This window comes from Zosterops lateralis, assembly GCF_965231275.1.
Source record: "Zosterops lateralis genome assembly, chromosome: 6".
Classification (NCBI taxonomy): Eukaryota; Metazoa; Chordata; class Aves; order Passeriformes; family Zosteropidae; genus Zosterops; species Zosterops lateralis.
Window position 1 is genome coordinate 10,753,353 of NC_139761.1, and position 22,753 is coordinate 10,776,105.

Here is a 22,753-nt window from a genome sequence, read left to right on the forward strand (position 1 = left end):
AAGGAGACTACTATTTTCTCTGCAGGAGTCAGAGAAGCAGCTGAACCAGTTTGTCAAGATAAAAGCTATGATAATTAGCAAGGACACTGCCATCTGAATCTGAACAGGATTCCTGGGGCTGGAAGTGTGTTTAAGAGTCAGAAGCTCCATTAATCACTGTTATATTCTCTTGTGTGAAGTTACCCAGGTCCCAGCTCAGTCAGGAAACAGCTCTCTCCTTTGGGAAGCTAAGCCAAGGTGTTCTCTTTTAAGCCCTAGCTGCAGTTCCAGTAAAATGTCAGAAACACAGGAAGTCCTCAGATAATGAATAATTCAAGGAAGGGTGCAGTTACAGCACACGTGGTACAATCACCATTTTCTGCTGGACCATTTTCTAGCTGAACCACAAATGGATTATTTTTCACTGGGAACTAAATATTCAACATGCAATTTTTATTCAGCATGTAAATTTTTTTTTAAACTTCTATTACAGCAAGACTATCTTAATACAGAGGCAACAAGCTTAATATTCAAATATGAGATTTTTAAATTGTCTTTGCTTGAATGATGAATGTTTTGCTGGCTTGACACACCTGTCACAATTTAAAAAATATATAAAATGTACTTCACAGTAGCCAGGTCCTTACATTGTCATTACCATGTTGTCTGGGGCAACATTAGGGAAGGATTTAATAAGCACAGTCTTTCACAACAAGACAACTGCAAGACATAGAGAATTCTCTTGTAAATCACACAAAAGATGAGTCTTACCACAGTAATTTATTTCTTAAAAATCTAATTTATTGCACTTGTCTTAAAGCACAAACAAAACCGAAAACCTAAATACAGAAGTAAAAGTAAAAAACCCATCCTAATTTTGTTGAAACTACCCTAAAAAGTAGTCTCTAAGAGCTCTTGACACCAATTGAATATTAACAACCATAGCAAGGAACAGTATTATACAGTAAATAAACAACTAGCAAGCTCAAACCATTACTAAGATGACTTTGAAAAATGTAATACAAAAGTGTCACTATTAAATAATGCCATTGTACTTGAGCATATGGTGCTTGGAGGGCACAGAGAAGTTGTTTCATGTCCTTTCTCCAAAGTGATTGACTCGGGAGTTGCCATAAGATACTTTCAAGCTGAATTTCAGCTTCTTTGGGGTCCTCAAGACACCAAGCTATGCTTGCATAAAACAGACTGGGTTATTTCACAAGCTGATTCCATTACCATCCACTTCCAGACAGGCTAAAAGAATCCCTCTGGGGTAATCTCTGTATAGAGATGAGATAGCTAAGAAGCAAACATATCATCTATAAAAGGGAAATAAATCTGTCCTTCCTGTAGGATTAAGATTCAACTGAGAACCGACAGCCAATACCAAAAGTGCTACTGAAAAAAAAAAAATAACATAACTTGGTTCTCTCTCCACCAATACACATTCTCACCTTGTACCATGTTTGTTCCAAGTTTAGTGCAGTACAAGCATGAACTATTCTGAAAGAACAGAGGTGAAAAAGAAAACACATCCTTTTTCATTTGTGTTAAGTTCTGAAAACAGAAACATCCCCACTTTTCAACTCTTGGCCTTTCCTGAAGCTGGCTCTTTTACAGTATTGGTTAGCAGCTGCTTAAAACATTCTGATGATTTATAAGCTTAGAACAAACACAAAATAACTCCTCCGCCTACATACTGAACTCAGGTTCTCTCATCTATGGTTCTATTGCTTAAAAAAGATGAGGTATCTTTCAAAGAAGATTTAGTATAAAGAAAAATAAACTGCAATGATTAACTTAGGTTACTTCCCAGTTCATCACATACTCCTGTTGCAACATCTGTTAAGTATAAGACACTTCAAAATTTAGCTAACATAGCTAAAAATCAGAATATTGTTAAGTATTTTCTCACAATATCACAATTTTTAATGGGATATATAGGTAACTCTATCAATTACCATTTTATTCTTAATATATCTAAGTTTGGTACTCAAAACAATATGAGTCCAAATGTTAAAGCACTGGCTGGAGGCACAATTACAGCACAACAGGAATTATGAAAGCTGCCTTGTACATTCCTGCTTTGTACTACAAACCCAACAAGCGACCTCTTCTTATTCGAAACTGGGACTCACCCCCAAAACTCTGTCAGCTTCCTGATAGCTATGGAAATGGGCAAAAATCACCCTGATATTAGGTGTAATCCAAACCTCTACCTTGTGAATGAAGCCAAATTATTAACAAAATTTCTGGAAATGGAAGGTTAGTATAGCCTTGCAATTATTTATATGGAAAGGGATCAAACTAAGTTCATTCAAACCGTACTGTGTAATCATGATGGTCTCAGATCTTACTAAGAAATACTTCACCATATTTTCTTCCATGCTGCAAGGAAAAATAAATATATGTACAAGAGTCAGGGAGAGATCCCATCAGTATGGTATGAAGTTCAAATACAAGAAGAAATTGAGAAATGCTTAATGTTTCTGCTGTATAGAAATATTTAATGCAACAGAATTCCTCCTCAAAATCGATACATTAATTGCATGCTGTTGTGAAGTACTCACTTTCATTGCTAGTAAGGTTAACTTAAGAGTTATATTTCCCAAGGAGCTTCTATAGTAGTACAGTATTACAATGGCAGTATGCCACGCCTAAAGAGTCTCCCAAAAGATTATGTAACAAACATCAGAACTCACAGCTTGGAGGCTATTTAACAGGTCAGTGTTCCAATACAAAAGTGCTAATATCACAGGTCCAATATGAGTGGCTTTTAGATCAAATACTCTGTACATAAATTACAGAAATTCTGTCCTCCTGGTTTTTTTTCACTGCTTCACAAGCTTGACAGACTTCATATCACTTCCCATTCATCTTCCAAATCATCAGGGTGAAGCAGAACAGAGGTGTCATTATTTTTCTGCAAACTATGGGAATGGCTAAAGGTCTTAGTGAGGCGCTGGAGGAGAGATCCTGAAGTACTGATCGCCCACAGTTCATCTAGAGGGGTCACTGCAAGGCATAAATTATCCATCTTTTAATTACAGTAGCAGGTTCCAATTCTAAACATTGAATAAATAATATTTGGATCTGTTTTCCCAATTATACCCAGAGAAGCTGTTTACTAATGTGATAAAAACACCCTTGGTGAAACACAGCGTGCGCAGCTCTCCCTGCATATGGTCAGCTTGAGCACCATCAGGTAGAGCTCAAAGCAGACATCACAATGTTTTGGACAGACTGTCATGCAGAACCAACTTGCCTGTTAAACGTGAGACATTCCCAGGAATCTTCTTCCAGTAGTCTCCTGCAGGATTCTTGTCAGTGACGCCGTATCGGCGAGCAACGTCTCCATTGGGACAGCGTGCCCACACAGTCCTGGTGCTCAGAGCCAGCTGGCAGGCCTGCAAACCTACAGGGAATTGGACATCAGCGGGAATAATCAGCCTTTCCTAGACTTTAGAAGTACTTTGAGAGCAGACATCAAGACTTTAATAGTTTTTATATATTTTTACATGAAGCACTGGTGAACAAAAATGCTTTTTAACTGCAGACTTGGTACTCTCTGCATCTATTGACCATAAGGCTCATCCCAACATGGATACAATTTATGTGGCCACAGCCACAAGCAACATCCAATTAGAGGACCTTCATAACACACTTTTGGAGCCCCCACTGCATGTGACTACCACATGGGGAATAAGCCAACAATTACAATCTTAATTTGTCTAAAAATGGTTAATATTACAGATGTCGTGGACTCTTGCCCCCTCTTCACAAGAGTACTCTGCAACTAAGTGCCATGAGTTAATGCAGTGACAAATCTTTAAAAAGCAGACAGCATCAATGCACAGTTATTTAGAAGGAAACAAATAAAATTTAGTTTTATTTAAAAGCAAGGCAAAAGTGTAATTACCTAATCCACAACATATCCAGCACACAAGATTAGTAGAAAGATGTGCAAAACAGTGTAAGGTTTTTTTACCCACATCTAGGTAGAAACCTCATGTGATATCACAATTAAATACAAAACCCCACAGCACAACAATCTCCCTTACTGCTTAGGAATTCTGCTTTAGTTTTAACTGAAAGAGAACTGTACAACTTACTAACTGAGTGGCAGCAGTCTGAAATAGCACAACAAATTCGTTAAAAAAAAACGTATTTCTCCCAGTTAACTACTCAGTATTTTTAAGTGAAACCAAGGTCCTCTTTGGAAGATAACCCTTATCAAACACCTGATTGCCAAAAAAAAAAAAAATAAGCATTACTATCCAATTTAAAAAGCAACAACAACAACAACAACAACAACAACAAAACAAAAAAAAAAAACAAAAAAAAAAAAAAACAAAAAAAAAAAAAAAAAACAAAAAAAAAAAACAAAAAAAAAAACTAAACAAAACAAAACCATTGAAAAAATGGCAGAAACAACAAGGAACTGATGCATTCATTTTTACCTGGTACATGTTCCCAGTCAGTGCCTACAGGCATTTCATCTGTAATTCCAACTCGTACGTGGACATTCCATTTGCTATCAATTGCCCACAACATCTGATCATTTGGACTTGAATGAATGCTGACCAAGTTGATTCCTACTGGCTATAAAAATTAAGCACAGTATTTAAACTTTGTACTACTGTATCTTTGTACTATTGTAGCATTTGTTTTTCACAGAAGTACACAAGGGAAGTAAAATATTTACCAGATATTAAAGGCAGGGAGAAATGTAATTGATATTTTATGTGCTACTGTACAAAATGATCCACCTTCCAAGAATTTATGCCCTTTGTAAGTACAAAAGGAACATGAATTAATGTATCACTACTGATAATGACAGTCATATTTAATGTTCAGTATTCAAGTCTAATAATCAAAGAATCATTACGTTGGAAGAGACCACCAAGATCATCAAGTCCAACCCAGCCCTAACACCTTAACTAAACCAAGGGACTGAGTGCCACATCCAGTCTTTTTTTAAACTCATCCAGGGATGGTGACTCCACCACTTCCCCAGGCAGACCAGTCCAATACTTTATCACTCTTTCTGTAAAAAAAAACTTTTTCCTAATATCCAACATATATTTCCCTTGGCATGGCTTGAGAGTGTGTCCTCTCCTTCTGTGAGCTGCTGCCTGGAGAAAGAGACCAACCTCCACCTGACTACAGCCACCCTTCAGGAACTTATAGAGAGTGATAAAGTCACCTCTGAGTCTCCTTTTCTCTAGGCTAAACACCTCCAGCTCCCTCAGTCGTTCCTCACAGGGTTATGTTCCCTCACCAGTCTTGTTGCCTCCTCTGGATGCCCTCAAGTGTCTCAAGGTCCTTCCTAAACTGAGGGGCCAGAACTGGACACAGCACTCGAGGTGTGGCCTCACCAGTGCTGAGTATAGGGGAAGAATGACCTCCCTGCTCCTGTTGGCCACACCATTCCTGACACAGGCCAGGTGCCATCGGCCCTCTTGGCCACCTGGGCACACCCTGGCTCATGTTCAGTTGCTGTCACCAGAACCCCCAGGTCCCTTTCTGCCTGGCACTGTCCAGCCACACCATCCGCAGCCTATAACATTGCAGGGGGTTACTGTGGCCAAAATGCAGGACTCAGCACTTGGACTTATTAAACTTCATCTTGTTAGACTCTGCCCATCCAACCAACCATTCCAGATCTCCCTGCAGAGCCATCCTATCTTCCAACAGATCAACACACGCTCACAGCTTATTGTTGTCTGCAAATTTACTTATGAGAGACTCAATACCCTCATCCATGTCGTCAATAAAAATATTAAACAGAGCTGGCCGCAGCACAGCCCCCTGAGGAACCCCACTGGTGACTGTCCCCAGCTGGATGCAGCACCATTCCCCACCACTCTCTGGCCTGGCCATCCAGCCAGTTCCTAACCCAGCTCCTGTCCAAGCCATGGGCTGCCAGCTTTTCCAGGAGTTTACTGTGGGAGACAGTGTCAAAGGCCTTGCTGAAGTCCAAACAAACATCATCCACAGCCCTTCCTGCACCCACCAGGCAGGTCACCTGGTCATAAAAGGAGGTCAGGTTGGTCAAACATGACCTACCTCTCCTAAACCCGTTGCTGGCTGGGTCTGATACCCATCCTATCAGTGCTGTGTGATGACACTCAGTAAAAACTGCTCCATTACCTTACTGGGTACTGAGGTCAGGCTGAGTGGCCTGTAATTACCAGGATCCTCCTTCCCACCCTTTTTGTGAATGGGTGTCACACTGGCCAGCTTCCAGTCATCTGGAACCCCACCAGTGAGCCAGGACTGTTGGTAAATGGTGGAGAGCAGCTTCACAAGCTCATCTCCCAGCTCCCTCATCACCCTGGGATGGACCCCATCTGGTCCATCAGAGATTTATGAACATCCAAAGATCTCAGCAGTTCTCTTGACTGCCTCTTCCGGGATAACAGGGAGACCATTCTGCTCCCTGACACCATCTACCAACCCAGGAGGACAGTTGTCCTGAGGACAAAACGTTTTCCCACTAAAGACTGAGGCTAAGAAGGTGTAAAGCACTTCCACCTTCTCTCCATTGTAGTTACTAAGTTCCTCTACAATAGAGAGCCTAGGTTGGTCTTACGTTACCTTACACCATTAATATATATTTGTAAAAACATTTTTTAATTATCCTTTACAGAAGTTGCAAGTTAAGTTCAAACTGAGCTTTGGCCTCCCTAATTTTCTTCCTACATGCCTTTGCAACCCCCTTAAATAGTTCCTGAGAGACCTGACCCTTCTTCCAAAGATAATACATCCTCTTTCTATTCCTAAGTTCCTTCAAAACCTCCTTGCCCATCCAGGCTGGACATTTGCCTCATCGACTCATCTTCTGGCACACAAGGACAGTCTGTTCCCTCTGTGTCCTCAAGATCTCTCTTTTGAAGCACATTCACCTTTCCTGAACTCCTTTGTTTTTAAGGGTTGCTTCCCAAGAAATTCTCTGAATAAGTCTCTTAAAATAGGCCAAAGTCTGCCCTCCAGAAGCCTAATGTAAAAGTCTTGTTGCTGTTCCTCCTGATTTCATCAAATACTGAGAACTGTACAATTTCATAATCCCTGTGCCCCAAGTGGCCTCCAACCACCGCATCTCCCACCAGCCCTTTTCTATTTGCAAGCAACAGGTCTAACATAGTCCCTCCCCTGGTGTGACAAAAAGTTGTCCATAACACACTCTAAAAGCTTCCTGGACTGTCTCTCATCTGCTGTATTAAGTTCCCAGCAGATGTCTGGTAGGTTAAAATCACCTACAAGAAGAATGTTAGTATTTGCTCAGCCACTGCTATTCCAATCAGTTTCAACTGCAAGTTGGAAGAGGAAGCTCTTCCAATGAAAAGCACAAAATGCAGTATTTTCCTCCTGCCTGACAGAAAATTTTCCTAACATTATTAAACCTGCAATTTATTTCTAAGCATATTCTAAAGCAGTACATTTCTGCAGTCTGAACATCTCCTCTTTGCAAGGAAATGATGATCTGCCTTCTTGTCCTCCATTCTACAGGAATACAACCATGGAACTCACTGCAGAGCACTGCAGTACTGGAGCAGCCACACCTGCAGGAGAGGATCCACAACATTACCCACTGGCAAAAAAAATTGAAACACACTTCTGCTCTCAGGCATGTCCTTACTCCACCTGTTTCTACAGAGATTTGCCTTAACTACTGCTCAAAATCAGTGGTACTGACATAACATCATGATTTTGTAGCAAAATATATCACCTGATCAGGCTGATTGCAAATATCCTGCAAAACATGTACTTTGAATAAAACATGGATATTAAATTAAAACTTTTATTAAGAAGTTTTTCTCCACACCAGCTTAGTAAAGGCACTGCAGAAGACGGTATGATGTCTGAAATACATCATCTCCTCACAAAGCAGCACTGCATTCGCTGCTTTAGCCTCATGGCACAAGCTAAAATTCCAGAGTGCTAAACAGAAGAGCAAGTAGCCCTCTGTATGTATAAACTAAGGGATACAGAAGCATGATCTGCATGTATATATAAGCACATAACCCAGTCCCAGATGGGCCTTCTGTATACATAACAGTTACCTGCTTTGGTTTTGCTTTTAAAATTCTGGTGCTGACTTGAGTCTGACCATGCCACAACCAAGTCTGACTTGCATCACCAAATCAATCCTGTCTATTCAGGTTTCAAGGCCCTTGACAGACTATCTTCTCATGTTTTTCCTCTCATTAGGTATTTGCCCTCTGTTGGAAGCTTGAGGCTGGTAGTGGCTTCATCAACTATTTACCTGTGGTGAGTAAACTCAGGAGTGGCTGCAGTTTGAACACTTAAAAGTAAAGCCACTAATTGTCTCAAAAAGCACTGACTACCTAGAATACATTGCTGCTTAGCTACTTTCAGATTGGTATTAAACTACTCTCTTAAACAAAAACCTCAACCAACCAAAAAAAACATGCAACCCCAAAACAAACCACACCACAAAACCTCCAAACGTATCCAAAACCAACCAAGCAAACCCATCAAACACACAAACCACACACACACAAAAAAAACACCCACTCCCAATTTTCCCATTTGGACTTTCTGCCCCTTTGCTGGAAGTGACGCTTACTCCTGGCCCGGTTTCCATTTCTCCCCTCCATTTTTTTATTTGTTTTGTTCTACAGCCACCTTGGATGTCACTCCCCACTTGTCCCTGCTCACCTCCCCACACCACTGCCATGGGGCAGTGCCTCATTCCTGTGCAGATTCCTGCTCCATCACATCCCTCACCACACTTCTGCTCTTGCAGTCCCATGTTTTCACACAAGGGAGCTGGGCAGTGATTAGCTTGTAGCTGAAGTACTGCATGAACAGGAGACCTTTACCTCTCTTTCTTTTTTTTTTTTTTTTTTTCTTTTTTTTTTTTTTTTGTAATCCACTTATCTCCTTCTTACCACGCTCTCCTAAATAGCCACCTCTTTCCCAGATTTAGGACTTCTCTGTCACCTTTCCCCCGTGTCCTTCACACCACACACTGGCACTGTATCTGTCTATGCTCTGCAATACGCCTGATGCTCCAACCAGGATCCATCCCAAACTGTGCCTGACACCTTGGTAGGACTTTCGTTGCTGAACTGTTGGGATTTGTGCACCTTGCACACTCTCCTATGTCAGAATCCCAAGCCTCTCTTCTACTGTCATCTGTCTAGGAGAGAATTCTCTGAGAAGGAGCTGGAAGAGTATGGGTTTGACCCACACTTTTGAGGGCCAGCCTGGCAGAAAAGTGTCTATAATTAATTTGAGCGAGACTGCTCCTTGAAGGCGTTTTGTAAATCAAAAGGTTTAATAATTAAAAATAACAAAATAACAAATGTTACAGAAAACAAATGAAAAAGCCCCGCACAGGTGTCTGAGAAATCTCACTCTGCTACAAACACCCCAAAAAGCCTCTTACTTCTTTAGTGCTCCTTCCTAAACACTAAATGTTCTAGGAGGGATAACTTGGCTTGCAGCCAATAAGATCACCGAGGGGTTTTGAGTTACACTCTCAGAGCCCAATCCATGCCCCTGTGCTGGCACACTGAGCCAATCTTTGTCAGCAAGGTATGGAAGTTTCTAGTTAAACTTCCTAATATGTCTAAAGGTAAACTGAACTTCTTTCCCTATTTGGAAGCACCTACTGAGGGTGTGGGGCGCATCACTACAGAAGAGTATTTCCATCCATAAAGGCTTAGGCACTGAGTGCTTAAACCTACTACCTAAGCCTGTGCATTATTACAGATTTGCAGGTAGTGGAAGCTAAGAGAAGCAGAGGAAAGGCCCAAAAGGAGAGCCACAAAAGGAGCTGCATGAATCTCAGCTAAATTGCTCCTGATACCACTGCAGACTCAAGCATAATCAAAGTAATTACTTCTAGCCTATTCTGCACCACCAAGACATCTATGAAACAAACAGCAATCATCAAATTCAAAATAATGTGTTTAAAAGCTTGGCTAAATATTCTTCTCATTTTTTGCTTTTCTAAGTGAGCTCATTTTATCCTTAAGTTTCCCTGCCTCTCTGGGTATTTCACTTCCAGCTTCTATTCCTTCTTCAGGCTACTCAGCTCTTTCTGATAACCTCACATCAATAAAACAATCCTCTAACTCCTACTGTAAAGAATCCAGGCAATTCCTCTACCCCCCAGCTTTCTGCTGTGGAACAGCCAGGAAAGGACACAACTGACAGGACACATAGTGACATCATTATATACAGCAGCTTTTGGCACAAACCAGGGACAAGCCACTGGAAACAAATACAGGCAATTCTTAGAGCCTGTTGAAAAGGTTTGACTTCTGGATTATATTTTACCCAGAAAGCAGTCATCTACAACAAGAAGGTACTCTGATGGCTACCACAGTAAGGTGGATAAAATAAATTTAGGATTTTCTTGACATAATGTACTATTTTCTTAGAACAATCATGCGGATATTATCTCAGATATCTCCCATTTTCACTAAGTTTTAATTACCATAAGCATGCTTCAAGTATTTTGTAAGTTACATAACGAGAAAATCTCTACAGCTGCAGTTAAAGGTTAAATAGAGTTCTCTCATAGCACTAAAGAGAGATATCTCTGCAAATTCATAAATCTGCTGATAACATTTCAGAGGCTGATAACCATGAAAATTGATAAATTATTTCAGCATAGCCTTTACTCAGCTGGTTTAACTTCCAACAGCATTCATGAGATTTATATACCTTGACTGTGAAACATGTTCTATTTGTAATTTACTGAAGAATCTGGAATTTTAAAGAACCTTGCAGCAATCTCTCAGTGTTCCTGCTCTGACACACCAAACTCTGTTTATACATTTACCCACAATATAATCACCACTGTGAGAGATCAACCTGTTATGGTTAATTCATGGATCCAGGGCCATTTGATAAAAAATTGCAGAACATTGTTTTTCTATTACTTGGGGTGCCAAACATTTCTAAACTCTAAAAATCTAGAAGTCTGACTGTTTTAGCCAGTCACATCTGAATGCAGAGTCCTCATCTTCTGGTCTTGTGCCTTGGCTACAAACACTCCAGTCACTTTCTGTCTTTTGATATGAAGAATTTCCCACCAGGACCATGGACTGCAACACTATCAACTATGTCCTTTTTCAACATTCAAGAAATATACTAAGACCTGTGGATGTATTTGTTGTCTGCTACAAACAAAAACAACAAAAACCAGCTTGCCACGTGTCTGTTGTGAAAGCAGTATTGATAAAATGAAATAAACTTGAAGGAATCACATAACTGGCAAATTGTTAAATAACATCAAGAAACAACAACTATGCTAAACATATTTAAGTTATCAAGTTGTCCATTAGCTTTATAATTCTGTGCAAGTTACTTCCTTTCTTTCTGCAAACCACAGAGAAGTAAGTTTCAGCATAAGAATTTACCTTAAGCAATAGTATCAAACAAAATCCAAAGTAAAAACAAACACATTCCCCCATCCACTCTCCCCTACATACTACTCAAAAGTTTTGTCTTATTGGCCACAGCTGAACCCAAGTGGTTAAAGTTCCCTGTCAACGAAGAAAGGACAAACACACGCACACAAAAAAACACACCAGAACATTTTCCACGTCACTTTTCAGGAGCACAGAGTCCACGTACCAGCAAACCTCCATTATCTCTGTCCTGCTGGAAATATCCAGGATAAGGAAGACTAAACATAACATTATCAGTCTGTCTGAGCTCAATCCTTTTTGTAACAGATTGGTGGTTACATTCAACACCAATGTTCTCCTTGCCTTCAAAAGACAAATCAGAAACACCTTCAGCTGGTGCAGGCCAGGCTGTAAGAAGGTCACATCAGGGATACTTCTCACACTCTTGAGCACTGTGAATGTATCAGACTAATGTGGCTATTTTCATGACTAACAGCATCCAGACCCTCCTAATGAGGGTAACAAAAAAGAATGCAACTTAGAGAGACTCGCCCCCAATGCAGGCCTATTTACATATTATTTTCTGAGGTCCATTTAAATGAAGGTTATAAAGCTCTTTCAGCATTAGCTTGCGAAATTAAGTGCTGCTTTTTTTCTCTGCAGAGAAGTTCAAGGCAATATACAGAAGCAAGAAAGATGAATCTATGTTTTGTCTTCCTTGATGACACATATTCTTCAGTAAAGCTGGCACTAAATTGTCAGAAAAACATAACTATTTATTATCTGTAAAATTGGAGTACTATATTCCTCAAAAGCCTTAGAACAACAACAGGACCCTTTGCCCCACTTTTTGCCTTTAATGAATAAAAGGGACAAAAGCCTTAGTTGGGTATTTTCAATAAAGGAGATATCTACTGTGCTGTCTATGACTAACACAATCTGGAAGACAAGCAAAGTTAAGGAGCAAATCCCTTGACCTCTACCTTCTGCATTTATTCCAACATTTCTTCTTGCAGAAACATGGGAAAGACAACAACATATGGTATCAAATCATAGAAAAGATCAAACCTAACCCATGCAACTCCTCAACATATTCTCAAGAGAACCATAAAATATTTTAAAAATACTTAGTATAACTGTTCCTTAGAAACAATTAAAAAAATAAATAATTTAAATTTCATGTAACCACTTTAGAGACCATACAAACTCCAGGCCTACTCAGGTTTGCCCAACTGTCCTCTGGTCACTGTTTTATAACTAAGATTATAAACTGTAATGTAGGAGATAAGCCCTCTGTAATTACCACTACAGGTATTTTTAATAACATACTGAAGTACTAACTATTAGGAGAGTAAGAATGAATTATTTACAGAAATGTGTGTTAAATAAACACTGAGTGCAAATTCCCAGGAAGCAGAACATAATTTAACACCAGGTAATAAAAATCTTGTATAAGCAAAGTTCTGAGTAACAAAGGCTTTTATTTTTTTTATAAACACACTTTTAACGAGCATCAGCAAAACACCCTCTCATGCAGCTTATGCCCATAAAGGGCCCCTCTTTAGTTTTTGAAACTTAAATACCTTACCAAGGAGAGAAAGCATTTCTTGGGGGTTACAGGGAGGAGTCTTCAAGCTCTTAATTCAAGGTCAAAGAGTCTGATGTGCCCAGCAGATACCCCAGGGTGTCTCCTTACTCTGTGCAACCACAGCTCATGCCTGCTAAATCATGATGATCATCCTCTACCCACGAATTTTTGTACCATGGTGCTTTTATTTTTTAATAGAATAACTCTGAAAAACTCTCAAAACTTAACGACAGTTGTGGTTACTTTATTTGCCCAACTGAATGTTAAATGTATTTCTTAATCTCTCTGAAGAATAATTGAATATCTAATTCTGTTTTAACTAACCAAAATATGGGAATATTGGAAGAGTTGCAGGTATGAGGAAGTTCCAAGTAATGACCAAACTGAAATATGAAAACTGAAGGTTCTCTTCTCCACAACTGTTGTTTTAAATGTAAGCCAGTCTTGTCAAAAAGCAAATACACCCCCTTGAGATCACGTTTTAGAAGGACACGGGAGGATTGCCTACTGAACTCTCTGGGTGTACTCCAATTTGAGCACTTTCTGTGATCTGACGCTTCTGGTGCTGATAACAGTTGCTATCTCCCATGACAGGCCCCATGCATGCTTTTCTGAACACAGTGATAGCAGTGCCTTAAAACAAGTATCAGAAGGCTAAAACTCCACAGCAGCAAAATACAGTGAAATATAGAGACAGCAGTTTTCTTAACTAGCAACAAGGAGGAAGATAATAAGCACTATGCTCAGCAATGGAATCAGCATGAGGCAACTTCAGAACAAATGCTGAAATTGCATTTTTTCAGCCTCTAAAAGCACCTTTTATATAACTTACAATTATTTAAGATAGGCATGCCTGTGAAGAATAGCACTGACTTGAACTTAAACATTATGGCATTCTAAGTCAGCTAAACAAAAGACTCAGCTGCACAAGCTTTGATCTCCTATACTTATTTGCAACCCACCTTGAGACAGCTGCTCTTACTATTGCCAAACAGCTTTTCTCTACATCATCTTGAAAAGTGCAGTCCTCCAGGAAAATCTTCTCCCTAATAATGTTTTCAGAGGTCTCACATAAGTGAAGATATATAGAACAACAGACTAGTTAGTCTGGCCTAGAGAGAACCAAGCCTAATAAGTGTATTACTTCTCCAACCTAAGCAGACTTTGGTTAATAAATCAAAACCCTGAATCTCATCTTAGCACTCCAAAGCAGAACTTATGGTAACTCAGAAGATGTCTGTGCAATAGGTGAGTAATGCAAGCTGGTCTGTGCTAGTGAAAACCATTGGACTTTGAAAGAATAGTCATGTGGATATTGCATTGGAAAGAACAGAGATTCCATGACAAGGATGCTCGAAAGAAGCATAGATGATTCTGAAGTAAAAGTTATAAAGCATTTTCAACAGAAAAAAATCCCTCCTCTCTAAATATTCAATTCTTGAAGATCATTTCAAACAAATCCTTCCAATATTTCAGCTTAATGGCAGAATCTGATCTTGAGGACTGCTCATCACTTCCTCCTCTAAGTACCACTTAATGCAGAACTGGACTTAATAACAACAGAAATCTCACTGAGATAGGCAAAAGTAAGGCAGATGCAGAAGAAGAAATTAAGTCCCCAGATTCACATTAAGTGTTCTGTAAGGTAAGCAGAATTTTATCCAAATAAAGGAAACAAAACAAAGATGATGACAATCATTTCTAACAAGTCAACAGTCACCTGTAAGGCACAATCAACTCCTTACCTTTTATTGACATATGTTCAATGTAAGGTATTGAAAAGAAGTTAAATCTATCCTGTATTGATTTTCAGAATTACAGTTAATTTGCCTAAATTTCAAATGGCATTTTTAGACTACCATTTGCTTCCTAGTTTTATTAATTTTTGAATGACTGTGAAAGCATGAACAACCTTGATTTAGTTTTTTGGAAGTCTGTGTGCAAGAAAAAAATAGCTCCTCCCATCAGTAAGAATTTCTACTACCTGTAAGAATTTCTCTTACCTACAATATCAACTTAAAGTACAGACACAATTACCAGGCTGTTTATGGGAAGAGCAGTAAATCAAAATTTTCTCTAACTTGAAACACAGAAAATGCTTGTGACAATTTTATGGTGAACTAAGTCAAACAGTACTCATTGCTGAGACCCTGGGAACTACAAATGATCAACTAAAGCTTTATGCAGCAGCCAAACATTTCCTTAAACAAACCCCTTGTACTTTGTAGCTCAGACAAGCTATGTGGAGATTTAAACAGAACTCTGGATTTAATCAATTCCACTCTGGCTTTTTCAATTCCATTCTTTATGAAATTTGGCTACAAATGAGCAAAGAACAGCAATTAAAGAAGTGACAATAAAATGTCTCTATTTTTAGAGTAATGCTGATTATTTACAATGAGTAGATGATTAGTCACTCACTATAAATATTTGTTCTGTTTCCTTTAATTTTGTCAGATAAAGTTGTTTATCTGATAGATGCCTTAATGTAAATCTGCAATGGTGGCTTTTAAGGCCAGTTCTGTGGGAACTAAGAGTTTCTCAAGATCAGATTTTGTCCCAGCATATTTTTCTGAAGGTACCAGAAATAAAAGTTGAAATGCTCAAAGAATCATTTTCAAACCATCCAACTTTGGGGGACCTTTGAAAGCAATTTAAAGACTTTTACCTTTTGACCCAGCTCTACTCTTTAATAATCTAAATAAGTCTATTCTAATTTTCTATTTTATTTTTATTTATTGTTCCTTTAGGCCAGAAATCAGAAAAGCATCAAATCATAATAAAGATATACACATATAAAATATACTCTGTATTATCAATATAAATAATATTTGTATTTCCTGCTCTTTTTTTTAACTAATTTTTTTTATCTATGTAAAATGTGTATGTATTTTGAGACATGTTACAACAGATGATAGTTTTATCTTGCATGTTAACAACAGAATAGAAAAAACATTTTCTATTTCCTGGTCTAAAATAATTTCATCAAAGCATTTTGATCAGTTTTGTCAATGTCCTTGAAGCAGCTTCCAAAAAGCTGCTTAACTACATAATTATTTTACTTCTGAGACTGCAGAACCAAATTGATGAATCACAGAAAACAGCTATATATAAACTACTACTGCTCAAGATACTTTAATGATGTTATCAACCATTTCTGAAGTACTGGATAAAATAAAAAAGGAGGGAAGAGAACATATAATCTTATTCTTCATCTCAAGAGATACTTCAGTAAGGAGATACAGAGGGAAGAGTAACAAACAAGAATGGGTTTAGTCTTGATTTAATAAAAAAATACAGCATCACAGAGTCAAAGACTGAACTTAAATTATATTCACTCATTTTACCATGAGCAAAACCTCATCAAAACTGCAGTGTCTGAATACCTTTGTGAAGTTATGCAAAGATGAATGCTGTGCAACTGCAGCACTCTTTTAAGGAGAAGTGACACCATAAAAGCAGAGTCTGCAGCTGCTCACAAGCTGCTCCTGAGTCATGAGATCTGGGATAGACGAGTCATATTGGCTCTGACATTTACTAGGGAATTAAATATCCATAGTTGGTTTTAAATTATGTTGAGAGTGCTCCTGTACTTGAAGCAAGTAAAACGCAATTTTGATTTCCCTCTTTAAGCAGAAAATGGCCGAATCATTCACAAATACTTCTTACAGTATTTCTGTTGTTCTGAATGTAAGAGCAAAGCAGCATGAATTGTGTCAAAGTCAATTAAGGGACAGATAACAGTACGTGTTCCTAATAAGCAAATACTGTTCACTTAATAGCTCAGTCTACAGACATCATGTTATATTTGTTTTCCAAATACTAAGTTAACATTTGGAAATACTTTTAAAGTTCACATATTTATGTATTTTGCATTAAGCCTCTGCAAAAACATGAAAGACTCCTTTAATGACTTGTTTTAACATGCTGGAATTGTCTCAAAACAAGCACGGAACACATAAGTTTTCATCTTCTCTTCAAGCAACGTCTGAATTCTTGCCCTTTCACATTGACTCATTAAATTTGCCATGTCAGGAGTTGGCAAGATAACAGGAAAAGGAATGACACTGCTTTGGGTATCAGGTTATAATTTTTGGAAAGCAACATCACCCAGCTTTGTTGATAAGATAATGGGAAATAATTTGATTTTCCACCTTGTCCATTTTCTACGTAAGGAAGACACTGCCAAATCATGAGCCACAGCAAATCCCAATTCTTTTAAACACCTCTGTATTGAGTAGTTTAATCTACTTCAGCAGAGAAGTAGAGAATCCCTTAGTACAGAGAAAATACTATCAGCATAGAGAAACAGCTTTTTGGGTATTCTTCTGGATAGACCTTTGGTAAGAAGACAGTATACAAGTTTAAGTCTCTATCTCTTGGCAAACTCAGTTTAAATGGAATGTTTCTTCCTCTTTTTTTAAAGAATGTTGCCTTTATGGGAGACATCACCACTGACACGTTCTCTCCTCTTCCTGCTGCCCTACCCCCTTTGTTAGCAGGGACAACATGTTACAGATTACATCAGAAAGACCCACTTAGAGGACATCACGAACACTGTAACAAAGTCCTTTTTGCAAGTGGTATTGGCACCTACTTATCAGTCTGCCCTGCTATTTTGCGAAACAAGTTACCATTTCTCCAGAATCACACTCCCAGTACAGAATTAGTCATCTAACCAGTGCTCATTGATGGGATGCATATCTGCAGTTTTCATTTCCCCGTTTCCCTGCCCTTCTTTGCTGTTACACCCTGAGAAACACATGAGCCAACAACTGCCTGAGAGATAAGCAAAACTAAAAGCAAATTATGTAAAAGCCAAATAATTATTTCAACTCCACTGCCACACATTTACTTCTATTTCCTAATGTATATTTTTTAAACTACCTCGCATTTCAAAATCTTTAAGAGAAATCCTATAACATCATAAAATGTCCATCAAGTATGCAAGCACATCCAGTGCCACTGTGCTAGACCAGCAGATAGCCCAGTTCAAGTGATTTTGTGCCAAAGAGTAAAGAATGAAATCAGTAGTCAGAGGTCAGCTCCATGACAGCAGTCCCAACCCACAACAGAAATTACTCCCATTTCATAGATTAACTTGCAAAGAATTAGAGCAGCAATGAAAGCAAGCACTGTGGTTTAAAGAGAGATTAAAAAGAAAACAACCAAAAACCAAACAATAAACAGACACTAGAGAAACAAATTTTGTCAGTTTTCTATATTTTCCAAATATGCTTCCAGGTTACTTTAGGAGGCTTCCTTCAACTCTGGTCCTCCCAGCTGGCAGGTAGAAAGGATATAAAGTTTGCCCATTCCAGTAACAAGGGAAAAGGGTTGCATTTGTACTGCATGCTTACGAAGCACTGCACGACAAGCAAAGTCCCTGAATCCAGGCACAGCACTCTAGCAAACATCCCAGACTCACAAGGGTGAGGATAAAGGAAGAGGGTGTCAGGGACTTCAGCACCATGCCACTGGAGCAGAGCCTTCCCACACCCTCTGCTCTGTGCTGCTTGCCCATCCAGCCTCTGGCTTAGCACACAGAAGGCACTCAGGGCATAGCTCAGTGCTACACTCTACTATAAAACCTGGCTCTACTGTTCCCCATGAATTGTAAAATTACTGTTTTATTGTTTAGCACAGAGCTAAAACACCGGGTTACAAAGAATTGTAATCAACATTTTACCTGTATAGGTGGCTCAATCATTATCCATGCGGGAAGCATCAAACTTGGGTTAAGAGGTTGAGTTCCTACACGGAAATAAATGCCACCATTGGTGTCACAGGCCCAAACATGCTGATTTCCACAGGTCAAGCTGATCAGCTTTACACCACCTAGTAACAAAGAGATTATTAGCAACCTGGCATTTTCCTTTCAAATTCAGCTAATAATCAGAACTTGTATTTAGACTTCATTGTATTAAACAAGCTTTAAACACAGTCACATAAAAATGATTAGAAGTTAATACAACTTGTGAGAGAATAAAAAAATTGCTGGATACAATGAACAAAATCAACAGGTAGTGCATAAGTGACAAATTTCTCTCCTAAAAATGAATGTTTTAGTCATAGGAGAGTGCAATTTCTAAAGCACATTATAAATACGCTATTACAATAAATCAAGCAGGGAAACATTCCATGACAAATGTTATCAGTGCCTAGACAAACTTTCACATGACCTAACATGAACTCTTCTCTGTAGCTGGCCAAGCTCAGAGACTTTTAACGGTGTTGATCTGCTAATACAGTCAGCAAAGAACATTCCTAATGCCACCAGCATTTCAAAAATATGACAGCAAATGGGTTATGCATTTCAATGTTAACATACCAGTGTCACATCTGTAAATAAAGAACTGATTTTCAAATGGATTTATATTCACCACTGTACATATTTGTAACACTGATCTCAAATGTGCAGCAGTATTTTAACTCTGTCAGCACCACAAAAACAAAGCTGCCAAATAAGGGTGTGTTGGAGTGTTGGAGTGGTTTGTGTTTGGGTTTAGTCTAGATTGCTGCCAAGACAGCAGAGATGCATACCTGGTATTTTAGACTAAAAAAACCTGCTACTTAACTGCCTACTGAAACTCTTACTCTTTCACATTCATTTTAAAATAGCCATGTGACGTAGCTAACATATGATTTCCTTTTTTCATCCCATGTTGGACGAAACAAAGCTAAGTAATGGAAAACAAGTTCCAAAGAAAGCAGGACCCAAGCAGTACAGATCCACTACAGAAGGAATGCTCTGGTCAGACTCCAAACTAAAGACTCTAAAAATAGGCCTTGCTGGTTAACTGAACATGCCAGTGCTGCCTGGGATATCCCATTCTTGGTAGCAGTTCTGTTTTCAGGGATGTGAAATCTGGCAACGAATCCTGTAAAGGGCATCAGACACAGCATTCCTTAAAGAGGGCCGTGGAATTTTATCCCACAGAGCGCAAGTTCAAAGTATTTATTTCTGCAGAATGCAATATTCCCAATTGTTAGGGCTTGCTGGGGAAAAGAACAGGGAACAACAGGATAACAGAGCTTTATTTTTTATCTGTAGTGGTAAACAAATCTCATTGACCACAATTATTTAACTTTCTGAATCACGGGAATAGAAATCCATCTATCTCATCCCAAAATTTCCTTTAACCAGACAGCTTCATATAAAAACCAAAATGGAAAACAACACCTTCTGCTGCTTGGGATGAGAACATATATAGCAACTTTATTTGCAGACAGAGGCTCGACTTTGAGCTGCAAAGCCAAAATCTTACTTAAAACCTCGTAACTCCTTCTAATAAAGTATGACTTGAAGCAATAGCTTTGTCACATGATAACTCAGCTGTCGAAGTGTTCTGATCCAGAACAAGCATCAGGCACTCACACATGGAATCACATATCACCTACTCGGCATAGCTGGTATCATTTACGTCTACAGTACAATTTGATATTCAAAAACACAGCCCTTATGTAAATGTTTTGGAGGTTCTCCCTCTTCCCGCTTACTGTTTGTATCTTAGGAGAAGGTCATGTTAACCACATTCACCAACTGTTTTGGAGTAGCATGAACCAGCAGTATTGTTTATTGTTAAAACCTAAAGGTCATTCTACTGTGTTTAGAAACCTTGATAGTGATAGTGGAATGCTAATCAAAATAATCTACTGGGTGCTACTCCCAGTGCATAATGAAAAAGGCAAGATACTACCAATATAATAAGAATATTTCCACCTTAATGTTGATACCCCACACACAACCCCACCACATCCATACAGAATTCTGAACTGCGTTTTACAGAAAGTTTTTCCCACCCTGCCTGCCCTCCACAGTTGAAGTCCTAATGTTTCTGGAGTAAACTTAAACATATACTTGAACTGTAACAACAGCTCTCCGATTTCTTCAGCTCCGTTAGAACAAATAAAGGCTTTTCTACCATAGTGACGGATACACACTTGTTAAGCAGTGATGTACCAGATGCAATTACATGGAGGAAAAAATGCCTAAAACATCTTCACATTTCAGTGAAATGTGAAGTACAGTGGAGTGTTTGAGTACTTCCTGACCCCAAATCTCTTCTACGCCACCACCACGTGCCACAGAGCTGACAGGAACAGCTGAATGTAAAGGTTGAATTTCTGAACTGTTGAAGTTCACAGGCCAGGTATTACAGTCTGTTAACACCAATTACACTGATTTCCTGTAGGAATTCTTTTGAGATTTCAGACAATGGCCAGAAGTTACTTATTTTTTCAGTTAAATAGTTACTGTCTAAACTGCTGGAAAGCAGTGGTTCATAGGAAGAGTTTCAAACCACACTAAGGAACATGAGCAGGACAAAGTGGCCAAATCTATCCTGTAAGTCAGTAAAAGGCATCAATCAGTGTTTAAGTTATGGTATGATGAGTGATTCAGAACCAATTCATCAGGTCTGAAAAATAAGTGGTGTACAACTGACAAGCAAGTTGATTTTAAAAGACACATTTTAGAATTTTTCCATGACGTATTATAAACTATACACTAAAACTGTACATGAGGCTTAAACTCTGCCAGCTGTGTCTGCCTTTCCTTAAACCTTAAGTTAAAATTGTCTGTTCTCAGACCAGATATGAATATTGCCATCAAAAATGGAAAAATTGCAAACCAGTTGAATTGTTTTTAAAATGGTGAGAGAATGGTGCATAGTCTCAATTTCCTTTATCCTCAACTGAAACAGGAATGCAGATTAGCATGAAGGTAAGAATGTTATAACAGTCAAACTATTAAAGAAGTAAATCTGATTAGAATATTACTCATGAAGTTAGCAAATAACCTGATTACCACAGAGCCAAACTCCAAACTGCGACTACATTTCAATGACCAAATCATGCTCAACCACCTAAGCAAATGAAAAGAGCATTAACTAGCACCACATTCTAAGCATTATGCTGAATTATTACATCACCATAAACCTGAACTTGAGTGTTATCAGCTGCATCACTCATGAACGATGCCACTCTTGGAGCATAATTCTTCCTTGGCAGGAAGCTTTGATGACTCTGCTAAAAATGTGTTTAACCATAAAATTCAGACCTTTGTGCACTATACCAGGTGATTATGGCTGCACTGAAGTACAAGAGCCAGCCTAGTTAAAGCTGCTGGAGCCTCTGCACAGCACCGTGTCAGGCTGAGCCACCTGAGACTGACCAACTGCAAGACGCACTGAACACACATAAAGTATCTTGCAAACAGAAAACTTCTCGTCTCCAGGAAAAGGCTAAACAGAACACTCTTTGAAAGCCACATCTGTATCTGATGTTTTACTATAGCCTGCCAACAGGTCCTATTTAATCCAGTAAACGTTATATTCTATGTCAGTAAACTGAAAGGTACTTCTGGAAAATACGGTGTGCTGAAAGATAGTCTACTCAATGAAAATGTCATACCTAGTTGGGAGAGGTCCAGTTTTGTCCAATGCATCCCTGTTGGGCAGCTGGAGGAAAGTGTTCTGATAAAGATCTGCCCAAGACTATCCAAGCCCCAAATGGCATCCTGGCAAGCAGAGTACTGCACCATTTCAGCCTCCGGTGGCAGCTGCACCGTAGAAGGACGAAAATGAGGATTCTGATCACTGACACAAAACAGATCCTTGTTGCTTTGGCACAGCCACAAAAAGCTTCCTATGGAAAGGACACTTCTGTTATTAAAATAATTTCTAATCCACTCTGAGAAAGCTTACACATCTACTTTTTCTGAAAAAAAAAAAGATCAGTACATTTGAAGGCAAAACTAAAGCTTCTTGGCTGTGTTCGTTGGGTAAGGCTT

General features: G+C 38.9%; 1 protein-coding gene across 1 annotated transcript in view; it reads right to left on the bottom strand.

Annotated features, from left to right (window-relative positions):
- Positions 1-758: 758 nt before the first annotated feature.
- The window catches only part of TECPR2 (tectonin beta-propeller repeat containing 2), a 43,462-nt gene continuing 21,467 nt past the window's right edge, over positions 759-22,753 (bottom strand). Inside the window, exons 16-20 of the mRNA XM_083862846.1 lie at positions 22,375-22,608; positions 18,650-18,798; positions 4,440-4,581; positions 3,245-3,394; positions 759-2,994 (exon numbers count right to left, since the gene is read on the bottom strand). Coding sequence (XP_083718972.1) covers positions 2,837-2,994; positions 3,245-3,394; positions 4,440-4,581; positions 18,650-18,798; positions 22,375-22,608 — 833 coding nt within the window. The 3' untranslated portion in view covers positions 759-2,836. The remainder of the gene's footprint in view (positions 2,995-3,244; positions 3,395-4,439; positions 4,582-18,649; positions 18,799-22,374; positions 22,609-22,753) is intronic.